We start from the raw sequence: 14015 nt of genomic DNA on the forward strand, positions 1-14015 counted from the left end.
GGGGGGGGTGGGAACCGGCGGTCGGCGACGGGGTTCGGCGCCGGTGACCGGCGGTCGGGGCCGGAGGTCGGATCGGGTCAGCGCCGAAGGTCGGCGACGGCGACGGGGCCGGGGACCGGGGAGAGAGAGAGAGGGTAGGGAGAGAGAGAAAGCCGTTCTGCCGGCGACGGCGGTCGACGCCGGGGACCGGTGGTCGGGGCCGGAGGTCGGGTCGGGTCGGGTCGGCGCCGACGGTCGGCGACGGCGCCGAAGGCCGTGAACCGGGGCGAGGCGAGAGAGAGAGGGAGTAGGGAGAGAGTGAGAGAGCCATTAGAGAGGGTAGAGAGAGAAAGGCAGTAAGCAGTCCAAGAATCTATTATCTCCTAGCAAGTACACAAAATCCAAATATATATGTCTAGTCCAAGACTAATAATTATATGTATGAATGACAAATATATGAACAAAGAAATTGAAAAAAGATTACGGTAGGGTAAAAATATCAATTGTTTAGTGCCCCCTCATCATAAGAAGCTCATAGGCAAGAAAAAGCATGCCTTAGAACATTGATGACGACTAAAAGTACATATTAAGAAGGCAAAGCACTCAACACATTTTGAGCCTCGCTTTAGGGCTTAATCGTGCCTTTGACAACACTGATTCCATAAGACTGAGGACCTATGAAATGACTGAAGTATCTTCTTTGCACCGCCACATATAATTTGACATGTCTACTTGAGTGATGACACCAGTCACACGTCTGTACAAATGAAAGAGTTATCCAACTACCCCTCTTAACTCTCATGATAGACATTCTTTTTTAGATAGGTATTATTAAATGGAAATTTCCAGATCTGGAATTAAAAGTTCCTATTACTGAGTGTAATCTCCGTTTAGGACCAAGACGGAGTATTTGGAGCGCAAGTTTAGTGACTCGAGGCAAGAGGAGGAGGCGGTGGTGAAGTTGGACTCTCAGGCAGTTTGCAAGAGGGATAGTTTTAAGTATCTTGGGTCTACGATCCAGGGAAATGGAGAGATAGATGAGGATGTCTCGCACCGTATTGGGGCAGGTTGGATAAAATGGAGGCTCGCTTCGGGGATTTTATGCGATAAGAAGGTGCCTCCCAAGCTTAAAGGCAAATTCTATAGAGTTGCAGTCCGGCCGGCTATGTTGTACGGAGCGGAGTGTTGGCCAGTTAAGACTTTCCCATATCCAAAAGTTGAAGGTGGCGGAAATGAGGATGTTGCGTTGGATGTGTGGTCTTACAAGGGCTGACAGGGTTAGGAATGAGATTATTCCGGAGAAGGTGGGAGTGGTATCGGTGGAGGAAAAAATGCGGGAAGTGAGGTTGAGATGGTTTGGTCATGTGATGAGGAGGGGCACGGATGCCCCAGTTCGTAGGTGTGAGAGACTAGCGTTAGATGGTTTCAAGCGGGGTAGGGGTAGACCGAAGAAATACTGGAGAGAAATGATTAGACGTGACATGGAGCAGTTACGTCTCACTGAGGACATGACCCTGGATAGGAAGGTTTGGAGGAAAAACATTAGGATAGAGGGATAAGGTGGGTGGATGAATCGTAGTCCGTAGTTAGGAGGGTTTTGGTGTCTTTTGTTTGGTATTGCACATTACTTTTGTGGATGTTGTATCTATGTTAGTTTTATCATGTTTCATGCTTTGAATATTTTTGTATATTGTCCTGTGTCTTGAGCCGGGGGTCTATCGGAAACAGCCTCTCTACTTTTTTAGAGGTAGTGGTATGGACTGCGTACATTCTACCCTCCCTAGACCCCACTAGGTGGGAATATACTGGGTTTGTTGTTGTTGTTGTAATAACACCCTCACTGCCCAACCCCTTCATTCCTTTAGCTCTCAGAACATTATGATGAAAGAGAGAGAGATAGATAGAGAGAGAGAACTAACCGGCAACTCCCATGCAGCATTCTCTACTTCTTGAGGATTAGATTCGACAAAAACATGATTGAAGGTACACCCATCATGCATATCGACCTTGTGATCTTCTTTTAGGTGTGCAATGAGGTGCTGAATATCACCAGTAACAGCGCATTCAGATCTTGCATACGGGCAATTGTATGGTCGAAACTTGCAGTTCTGCTCATGTAGCAGGCTCATATGATAAGTGAATATATCTTGACAGCCATAAATTTGGTATCGGCATGGCAATTCTATTGACTCGGAAATTTTTTCCAGTGCTAGACATCTTATGTTTCCAAGTTCATGGCGGCAAATTGGACATACATGTACTTTTGACTTGCACTTCACGCATAACGTGTGACCATTTGGACACTTAAAAGAAAAAGGTCAACAGCTCAGTAAAAACTCAAGAAATGCCTCTAATGACTTGACGAATAAGATCACAAGCTTAACAAAAAGAAGGAAAAAGAAAATGAAAAACATAAGTTCAGTCGGTCAACTTCTTAATTTGGAAGGCACTATCACACACTACCGTAGAAAAGAATTATTCAATGAATATTATTACATAAAAGGTAGATAGTTAAATCATCATTCCAACTTTTTATCCCGAAAACATACCAAAAAGTTCAAAAACTGCTAATAATGTCAAATTATATGCTTTACTGACTTCATTATGGTAATCCCTTTACATAAGCCATAGAACTAAGAGGTGCACCGAGTACCTTATGTTTATCTTGTAGGAAACTAGGTGCTCTTTTAGCGTTAACTAGCTACGACAAGCATGAAATTCTCATTGTTATTTTCTCTAATACAGTATTACAGCTTGTAGAGTTAACTGTCCATAACATGAGACATTTATGCTTTAGGAAACTAGGCGCTCTCTTATTGTTAACAAATTATCGGAAGTATAGACTTTAACCATGATTTTTTCCTCATGCCCCTTATTTGAAGAAATGAAAGGAACATCCAAACTCTAAGGAAGAAAGATGGGAAACCCTTTTCTGACATGCCCAAATAACTTGAATCTACTATACTACCTCTTTCCTCCTCCGGCAATTCTTTCAAATATAAACAGCAACCAGTCTACATTATTAGAAACTTAATTAACATCTTGCCAACTTACTCTACTGAACAGACTAACAGATATTTTCTCCCCATAATAGCTCAAATTGGTTATATTATGCTGCAACTTACATTAGGATGCAAAACTTGAATATAAACACTCGTTAGTAACCATTTGTCTTGAAAAAATGCATAAAGGAGAGACGAGTGCACCAAAATTATGTAAGATAGTATATCCGTATTACATTTTCTTAGAAGTCAAACCATTCACTACCCAATACATTCTTTAGAGATTGGACTATGAACAATCTAGTGCTCAATAATCATTTGGAAAAATAATTGACTACTTATAAAGAAACGATAGCATTTTTATCCAACCCTTATCAGTCATCCTCAAGAGATCTCAAACCACTCTCATTGCAAAGCTGCCATTCCAATTTAAGCGACATTAGAACCTACCTGCTGAATTGGCGGGTGCATTGGATCCATACAAACAGGGCATTCAAGTAGCTCATGAACAACACTATTAGATCCCGCTCCATGCTTCCCACCAGTTATAGCTGCAGATATTGGGGAGTTTGTGAATTCAGCACTTTCTGGTGCAATACCATAATCAGAATCTGCACTTCGGGGATTCCTAATATCCTGGTACTTGCTACCTCCGGGAGCCATGCTATCTATATAAACCACTATACATTGATAACAATATATATCCTCCTCAAATCTGATCTTCTAGCTCTCTTGACAGTCCTGATCCTGCCACCAATGGAAACACGGACATAAATTGGAATGATATTCTCTATCTGAATAAAGCAGCAAAGAAATCAACCCATAAACAAAATCAGAAAAAGATCTACATCAATGAACAGTCAATAACGCGTCAGAAAGGAGGTTTCTGCAACTACTAGTTAGAGCAAACTATTTTAATGCCAGTTAGTGCAGGCAATCTAACACCAACCACTTATATGGAAATTAATTCATCAAGTCTTTGATGGCTAACCAGAGTGAAATTTTAAAAACATTCATTTCACAAGCAAAATTAACAAGAGAATTGGGTAAAGGAAAAGGAGACAACAGAAGAGAAGTTTAGCGAAACTAGTTAGTGTGCCTATTACAAATAATGAAATAACTACTCTATGAACTTTTCAATTGTCAGCATTTAAGATTACCAAGTTGCACACATGATTAAAACAGAAATCTATTTAACGTATCGTCTTTCAAAAACTAGGCCTTGGGTCAAATAATTGTTGCAATGAGATACCTGTTTATGATCAAAATATTACCATTCATAAAAAATTTGAACAAAGACTTAATTCACCGATCACATTTTATTTAACAATCATATCTATTCCCCGAGATGAATAAATCTAAAATCTTCAAACACAAAATTTCTTAAGTAAAGTATGGAGACAGAGTTTCCCAGCTGACAAAGTTATCCTACACGTCCGTCAAAGTATCACCTCACAAGGAAGAAACATAGACAGCATAGCAACTAAGGTATCTCACTTATTTCCAACATCAAACTGAGAAAGCACCATATAAAGATCTTCTCAAAGAATTTTCTTACACAAGAAACGAACGAAATGCCTACCAATGACAAGACCTATTATGCCTCACTCCCCTTAGTAAGAAGGCATAACTTTGATTGGACAAAAATAAGAAGAAAACCTAGAAACTAAACCAATTTTATGACTCAAACGTCCAATCTTTGTGAGCTTCTAACAACTCACAGAAACAAAAAAACCACAAAACCCATCAGCACCCTACAAAACACAAGCTTCAAAAAACAATGAAAGAAGTTACCAAAACCTAAGGGGGAAAGAGAGCAAAACTAACCAAGATGAGATTTTGTATGAAAAAACTGACAGATTCATCCAATTAAAACCTAAAGGAAAGAGAAAAATCTAGAGTTCAAACCAATTTAATGACATAAAGGTCCAATATATTTTTTATTACACGAAGGTCCAAACTAACTATTTATTTGTTACTTTTTACAAGTAGTATATAAGTTTAAGGTAACAAGAGTCAAAGATTTGAAAAGGCTCACAAACAGATCATGTAAATCTTAATAATAATAATGGTAACTATAATTAAGACACTCCATGCTCTGGTCATTAGCCTTCCCATAATGCCTCAAACTATGACACCTACCACAAACAACCGGCTTTTCACCTTTCTGAACTTGGTTTTCAACATTTTCTTGATTTTCATGCTCATTGAGCAAACCCCTTTTGAGAGAAAATGATATTTCTGGCTCGTCATATTCTTGTTAATGGGCGTTTCATAATTTGGGGTTTTAACACAAGGCTTGATGAAATACCCTAGTTGTTTTGGGTCAGAATATCTTGCATTTTAACACCACATCAAATATAGCTTCCTCAAAATTCCCATTTCTAGGGTCCTTTACCTTCCTCAAACGATGACACCGAGCAGGAACAACTGGTTTTCAACATTTTCTTGATTTTCATGCTCATTGAGCAAACCCCTTTCGAAAGAAAACGATATTTCTAGCTCATCAACGATTGGACTTTTAGTACAAGGCTTCATGAAACCCTGGTTGTTTTGGGTCAGAATCTTGCGGAAAATTGAACATACATGTACTTTTGACTTGCACTTCACCATAACATGTGGCCATTTGGACGCTTACAAGAAAAAGATCAGCAAGCTCAGTAAAAGCCCAAGAAATGTTTCTAATGACCTGAAGAATATGGTCACAAACTTAACAAAATAGAAAGAAAAATGAAAAACATAGCTTCAGTCGGCCAACTTCCTCTTTGGGAAGGCACTATTGATCCTCTTCTCTTTTCTTTTGAAGGGCGTTGGTGGGTCAATATCTTTTTCTTTTGATTGTGTCACAAAAAACAATTTTGTATATCAACAGTTAGTGTCAGAGATTTCCGATTTGACATATCCATACCATCACACACTACCTTAGAAAAGTTAGCATTCAATGAATATTATTACACAATAGGTAGATAGCTAAATCATCTTTCCAACTTTCTACCCCAAAAACATAGCAAAAAGTTCAAAATCTGCTAATAATGTCAAACTATATGCTTTACCGACTTAATTGTGATAATTCCTTTACATAGGCCAACGAAGAGGTGCCTCGGGTATGTACCAGTCCATAAATATGTTTATCTTCTAGGAAACAAGGTGCTCTCTTATCATTAACTCTCAACGATAAGCATCAAATTTTCATTGTTATTTTCACTAATACAGCTTGTAGAGTTGACTGTCCATACCATGAGACATTTACCCTTTAGGAAACGACGCACTCTCTTATTGTTAGCAAATGATCGGAAGTATAGCCTTTAATCATCATTTTTCCCCGTAGGAAGAAAGATGGGAAACCCTTCTATGCCGAGCCCAAATAACTTGAAACCCTTCTCGCATTGGTAGTTAATGAGATAGGTGGTTTCTTTATAAGGCTTGGGCAATCCTACTCCCTTTGAGCTAGCTTTTGAGGTTGAGTTAGACCCAAGATTCATTCTTTACACTACGATACTTAACCTCTTTCTTCGAATGAATACTTTTTCCTCTTCCGGCCATTCTTACAAATATAAACAGCTACCAGTTTACATTGTTAGAACCTTAATTAACATCTTGCCTTTGCGCCGCTCAATATTTGAAGCACCAGCCAAAGATATCAAGGACTGTGTTCCTTAAGTGAGTAACTTGTAGATCCAGCCAAAGATATCAAGGACTGTGGTCTTCAGAACTTGTGGATCCAGCCTAGCTTAATTCCAAAAGTTAACTCATAAGGTGAGGATTTTCATAAACCATATAAGAAGACAACAACCCATTCCCTCAACCAATATGAGGCCCTTAACAACCCCCTCATGTCCAGGAGTGGATATACGGAGTGTAAAGAACATAAGAGAGGGAGCAAGCATTGGGAAAACATGGGATGGCTCAAATGAGACAAATGATAAAAATAATAAATGAAGAAAGGGCAAAAGCAAGAATAAAAATAATAAATGAGAAAAAGACTAAAGTAATTAATGATAGGGCAAAAAAATAGATTAAAGTACAAAGACATTAACTTTTTTTCCTTTTTGAAACTGGTAATGATACAAAGACATTAAATAGAAGGACACGAATAAAATGAATGAACAAAAAAGAAACAAAAGTAGCATCTGGAAAAAAAGGGGCAACTCGGGTACTTTGTTTATGTCGATGGGGTATTTATGAAATTAGTAAGGGAAGGGGCATTTGGGTGTAAATACTTTAGTCTTCTGGTCAATTTAGTGTACATTTCCCTTTAAAAAATGATTAGGACTTAAATTAACATATACTTAAAATTAAATGGCTAGATTCAATGTTTTTTAATACAAAGTTAGTCTAGGTCTTATTCTACATGGCATGAAAAATAAGAAATTAATACGACATGACATGTCAACTAAGATTACTTAGTTATAGTTGGATAACTTTATAGGAAAAGAACCAGAAATAATTTTAGTGGAATATTCTCAATAATTAAATGACCATTTAAGGAAAAAAAAAATCAAAAGTGACTTTAGTGGGATCTTCTTAATACTTGAATGACCATATTAGGAAGAAAATTTAAAGATGACTTCAATGGGATCTTCTCAATACTTGAGTGACCATATAGGGAGTCAACTCAAATTGTGAACCAAAAACCTACTTACGTTGATCAAGTTCGATTAAGATGAATTAAATAACTCGGATATGCTTAGCAACACATAGGTAATGTTAAGGTGACAGGCTAAAAAAGTGCAGCCCGATATATTAAGCATCTTGTCTTCATCCAGCGTCCGGCAAAGAGTCGAGTCAACTTATGCTGACACATTAACATGTTTAATAACAAATAGAAATGTTCCAACTTACCAGCATGGGTTGTACACCCTTAAGCAGAGGTCTCGGGTTAGAGTCCTGGGTATGGAGAAAATCTTGTTGGAAGCATCACGTGCAGAATGGGCCCTGCAGTGCGCAATTTGGATTAATCGGGGCTCCAATATGGGTACCAGACACCAGGTGGGAAGCCGGAAAAAAAAAGAAATGTTCCAACTTTGTCGTTACACAATTTTTGAACAAAATGATTGCAATAATACCTATTTATACAACTCATTACCAGCCTGAGAGAACCTCCATACAAACAACTCATAATCAGCAGAATTAAATATGATACCTACAGCACAACAAAATTGATCAGATGATCACAGGGGCGGACATCTAACATGGAAAGTACGAGTTCAACGGAACCCAATAGGTTAGGTCCAAACCATGTATATGCATCGAGAATTTCACTGAATATATACATCTAAAAAACTTCAGAACATACAAACTTCAAATCATGAACCAAACATTTGGTTTGTGTTACATAGTACATACAAGTATCCCTTAGCATTTACGTAACGAGACAGTTTGGCATTGATGAACACGAAAATTTATGTATAATGAAGGTAAGAACAGGTGAAGGGGATACAACGATCACAAAAGCGGAACCTGAATGCCTTTGTTTAATGCATTTCTCTGGTTTTGATGCCGCATTTCTTCTTTGCAGGGGAGAAAAATCATGGTAGAACCACATCAACTTATCCAGGTCTTGGAGAGGTAAAATTGGCAATTATTCTCACTTCCAATCTGCATTCCAGTCTGGGACAAGCAAAGTACATTTCTTTCTGAGAAGGTAAAGAATTTTCTTTTTGGTTCCAAAATGAATGACGAACTTAGCAAGTTTTCCAGAGTTTAAATGCATCCACAATTAGCAGGTAGTTGAAGTCACATCGACAGTTGATGATTCAGCAGGTTTTTCTGCAGTAGAGTCGCTCAATTTCCTCTTTTTCTCATTGCGGCACTGCTTATTGGAGGTGCGGTCAGTAGTGGAAACAATTTTTGAAACAGTGAAGTTTAGCAACTTCAAAATCATGGAATCTGTTTGGGAGTAATGCATTGCGAACGATGACATCAATGCCATCAAATGTCCAAAAAACTAGTTTAGCCTCTTCCTTTAGTCCAATGGAAAACCAATCAAGACCAGAAGCAGCAATATCAACAGACTGTCAAAGCACGAAAGAAACTAAATCAGGTTTCTACATCTGCTAGGGACTTCTGAGTCAGTAGTAAAATATAAGGTACTTAATTACGAATAGTATGCTGAAGCATCTGGCCCCTGCTAGAGGGTCCTTTTATGAACCTAAGTCATCTAACAAACTATGCTGCACCACCAGTTCTCAACCTTAAAGGTTTCTACATTCCCTAATTTTCCCTCCTTCTATGCTCGCGAATCCTCTTCAATTGTCCTAGAAACTAACTGAGCTACTTCCCTAGGAAATGATGCATCAACCACCATTAAAACAACAGCCCTCGCCCCAATACTCAACATCAACCTCCTCCCAACAGTGTGATCAAAATCAAAATCAGGCAATAAATTCTCTACACTCAGGCCCTTTACCTTCCCATAATACTTCAAACTATGATACTTAGCACAAACAACTGGTTTTTCACCTTTATAATTTGGGTTTAACACTAGGCTTGATGAAACCCTAGTTGCTTTGGTTCAGACACCATCTCTAGGGTCCTTAACCTTCCCATAATGCTTCAAACTATGACAACTACTAGCTCAAACTAACTGTTTTTTCAACATTTTCTTGATTTTGATGCTCCTAAAGCAAACCCCTTTTGAAAGAATTGGATTCTTGTTAATGTTCATTAACCTTCCCATAATGCTTCAAACTATGACTGCTACTAGCTCAAACAACTACTTTTTCAACATTTTCTTGATTTTCATGCTCATTAAGCAAACCCTTTTGAAAGAATTGCATTCTTGTTAATGTTCATTAGCATAGTTTGGACTTTTAACAACATTAATAATGGATTCCTCAAAATTCCCATCTCTAGAGAGTGACAAAGATTGAATCTTTGAAGGTGTTGAGAGGTTTCTGAAGCTAAACAAGAAAGGTGGGACAAGGGTTTTAGCAGGGTTTAAGGTACAAAACATGTTCAAGAATTGGTGCAAGAGAAAGTGGAAGGACCCGTTTGGCCAAATTCACTTTATTCCGGGAATCGCCCCATATATTCAATAGTGAAAATTGTGCTCTATTGGCAGGGGTGGGCATTCTATACCGAATACCAGATGAAATTGAAATTCTTTATACCGCGGTATGGATGTTATGGTATTTGATATGATATTTGGTAGAAATTTTAAATTATTTTAGTATTTGATATAGTATTTAATATTTATGTAATAAATACCGAAATACCGTATACCGTACTGAAGTTTTTTAATAACATATAAAACTCATATATATATATATATATATATATATATATATTATATTTAAACTTATTAAATATATTTATATATCATCCATTAGCTAATTGAACATAAAAGTAGCTTTTATTCATAAATAAATTTTTTGGGAAGCTTATTATTTAGTAGTACTATGCTTAAGTTTAGGTAATGTTGTTTAGAGTTTGCATCTTGGACTATTCAATTGTGATTGAAATGCTATTTTTGTGTAATTGATTAACAAAGATTGTTGTTAACTTAACATGATTGATACATTTTTTAAATTTAAAGTTATAGTTTTTTTATATGAATATATGTAATTAGAAATCAAATAAAGTATGGTTACCGAATTAACATACCGTGAAATATCGAAATCGAATTTAAAAATACCGAACCATACCGAACTAATTTGGTATGATAATGATATTATTCTTTTAGATACCAAATACTGAAGTTATCGTATCAAAGTTTAAAATATCCTACCATACCGTACCATGCCCATCCCTATCTATTGGTGAGGTTATCGGAGAAATATGGCTTCATGTGGTTGTTGTTAATGTTCATTGTTTACTTTTTGTATTAATATGGAGTTGTAAAAGTTAGGTTGTCTTTTTGGTTTCTCATTCGGGGTTTGATTTTCATATTTGAGCCCGATTAAATTCAGATTCACGCTGGAAGGTACCACATTGAGGGTAAAGCGCTCCCTAACAAAGACGATTTTATATTCAGAAAAACTCAAACTTGAAACCTCTGATTAAGGATGAATGAATATTTATCACTCCATCATAATCTTTGTTAGTTAAATTAAGTTATTTTGTTACTGTTTAGAAATTGAGGTGTAAATCATATTTACAAAAGTACACTAAAATTCTAAATTTTCTTACAAATAAAGAGAATATATTTTTTTAATTTTCATGGACAAACGCCTACTAAGATTTATGTGAAGAGTTTCATAGGCATTTGTACCATTTGAGGTTAAAAATTACTTTCTCTGTTAAAACAAAAAGGATCTAGTTTAATTTGATACGAATTTTAAGAAAATAAAAAAGAAACTTTTGAATCTTCTAATCCTAAATTAAAGATATGTCAAATACATTAAAATGTCCTTTAATTTTGTAGTTTTAAACATGACACGTGAAAAGTCGAAATCAAAGTGTTCTTGAAAAAAAAAAAAAGAGGTCACTCTTTTTTAAACGGATTAAAAAGGAAAATGGATCATTTTTGAACTAAGGAGTATATCACTTGTATTAGAGTTTAGTTTCTTTATGTGTAGACATTGAAATTTTGTGGACTCTACAAAAAGAGTTCAATTTTGGTTAGAGTTCTTGGGGGCTACTTTATCCTCAATCTAGCTTGATGGCTACTCAACCTAAACCCTAAATTACGCCTATATAAATGGGGTAAATATCCCTTTAAAGAGGCATCTCCAGTATCCCACAAATTCACGGGATATTCACAAAGAGATCAAAGATCTGAAAAGTCTCAATAAATTCATGGGATATTCATAAAGATCAAAACTCTCTCTTCTTGATAATCAAATATATCAAGAAGAAAAACCCTCCTTTCATGGAGATCAAATCCAAATGTTCCTACGTTCGAGAAATACGCCACTAACGGCCCTCGAATTATGGAGAAATTCATATCCAAATCTTCATACATTCGTGCCATGCCAATTTGTTTTCTTGGTTTCTTCACCATTCTTCTTTCGGTTGGCTGCTCGTACGTCTCCTTTCACAGACTTGTCTTCTTGCGTCTGCGTCTGGTTACCAGAGTCCAACCTTCATCATCGTCTTCGTTAACTGAAGACCTGTTGGGCTCTAATATTTCCTCATTATGTTCTCTGACACATATTTGGACTGGGTCGAGCAAGCCAAAAGTGATGGATATTTGATGAGTACTAGCCGTCTCATCGTCGAAGAAGATCTTCTTCTCTTTTGCCAGTTGCATGACTTTATCTTTAAAGACAAAGCATTTTTTCAGAGGGTGACTTATGTGCCTATGATATTTGCAATAATTAGGGTCATTGGTCCTTCCATCTTCATTGGGACGCTTCATCTCTGGGAGTTCAATAAGTTTATGTTGAAGGAGTTCATCGAAAATCTCAGCCACATCAGAGTCAAGGAAGGGATATTCCTTTTCTTGCATCTCATTTAAAGTTTTCTGATTTGGACGTGTTCCAGAAGTCTGCTTCATACTTTGCTTCTTGCTTATCTTTGTGGTGACCTTCACAGGAGACACATCGACATTCATGGATTCTTTGTTATCATTTTTGGGGACAAACTTGCCCCATCTTTTGGGTTCTTGCTTATCCTTTCCCTTTCGAGGATCATGGATAGGCGCTCCTTCCTTTCCAGCAGAAGACATGCTCAACTCCATGTCGTGAGCACGAGTAGCTAACTCTTCAAAGGATTTTGGTTTAATTTCTTGTAAAATGTAGAGAAACCCCCAATGCATTCCTTGGACGCACATCTCTATTGCAGAAGCTTTACTGAGCTTGTCTTTGCAGTTTAGACTCGCATTTCTCCATCGATTGATGAAGTCGATGACTGGCTCATCCTTTATTTGCCGAGTATTTGTGAGCTTTATCATGCTCACTATACGCCTTGTGCTATAAAACCGATTTAGGAACTCATGTTCCAATTGCTCCCAACTATCGATGGAGTTAGGCTCGAGGTCCATATACCAATCAAAGGCGTTTCCCTTTAGGGAACGAACAAACTGTTTGATAAGATAGTCATCGTAAGTTCCAGTATTATTACATGTCTCGACAAAGTGTGCAACATGTTGTTTCGGATTACCTTTGCCCTCAAATTATTGAAATTTGGGGGGTTGATAGCCGATAGGCATTTTGAGGCTATCTATTCCCGCAGTGTAGGGCTTGGCATACGCAATAGAAGACTTGGTGACAACATCATACTTGTCTTTGAGGGTCCCTTCAATGAATTTCCTCAATTGCCCAATCGGGATCATTCCTTTAGCAGAAACTTGGACCTCTTTAGTCGGTGGTGTTTGTTTCACAGGATTTTTCATCTCACGAACCTCTGAGCTTTTCCCGGTGCATGGCTAGATTCTTCGTCTATCAAGTCTTTCACCTTATCCAGTATCTTATTAATCCTAGCCTCTTGATTCTGAACATAGTTGGTCAGGCCTTCAATTGCCTTTGTCAGATTCGGAAGTTGCTCCTCCATAGACGAGGCATCAGTTACCATTGCTTGCATGATCACCGGAGACGTCGAAGAGTAACATGAATTATCGCATAGGTTGATCTTCGAAGTGCTCAACTTATGCGGTGTAAGTGGATATGATGCGATTTTTGAACAACCATCACTCTTTGCGCCAGAGTATTTAGAACCAGAATGCTCAAGTAGAGAAAGAGTTTTCTTAAGCGATTTCGATACACTGCTTCCTCCTTTCGAAGCACTTGCATTGGACTTCATTCCTTTTGGGGTTGAAGATTTAAAAACTGGAGTTGGCACGGACGATACTGGATGTGTTTGTTGTCCTAACATGTTTGCCTTCTCCTCGTGACAGCTCCCAAGCTCCCGTAAGTAACATCAAGGATGCTTTCTACTTCAGCAGAGAACCTTGAATCAACAGCCTTGGAAGCAGTTGATTGAGAGTTGATCTTCTTGGAAGTCATTTCGGCGTTCTTAATCTTCAAAGTCTGAAAAGTTGAGATGAGAGGTAGAGATCGTCCCACTGGGCGTGCTAGAATTTGTTAGACAATAAAATTCTTGAGACCAAAAATAATAATCGAGACAAGAAAAATATTGCAACAATCGATTTAT

At 37.6% G+C, this 14015-nt stretch overlaps 1 protein-coding gene across 6 annotated transcripts; it reads right to left on the reverse strand.

Annotated features, from left to right (window-relative positions):
- Nucleotides 1-1898: 1898 nt before the first annotated feature.
- On the reverse strand, nucleotides 1899-10079 carry LOC107875160 (E3 ubiquitin-protein ligase SINAT2; the record flags this gene model as incomplete). Of its 6 annotated transcripts, none has more annotated exon segments than XM_047396621.1 (6): nucleotides 1899-2282; nucleotides 3432-3728; nucleotides 5380-5614; nucleotides 7824-7916; nucleotides 8048-8124; nucleotides 8442-10049. In XM_047396621.1, coding segments are annotated over 2 exon segments (597 nt in total), but the record flags the coding sequence as incomplete, so codon positions are not given.
- Nucleotides 10080-14015: the final 3936 nt, after the last annotated feature.

Source organism: Capsicum annuum, chromosome 1 (assembly GCF_002878395.1).
Source record: "Capsicum annuum cultivar UCD-10X-F1 chromosome 1, UCD10Xv1.1, whole genome shotgun sequence".
Lineage (NCBI taxonomy): Eukaryota > Viridiplantae > Streptophyta > Magnoliopsida > Solanales > Solanaceae > Capsicum > Capsicum annuum.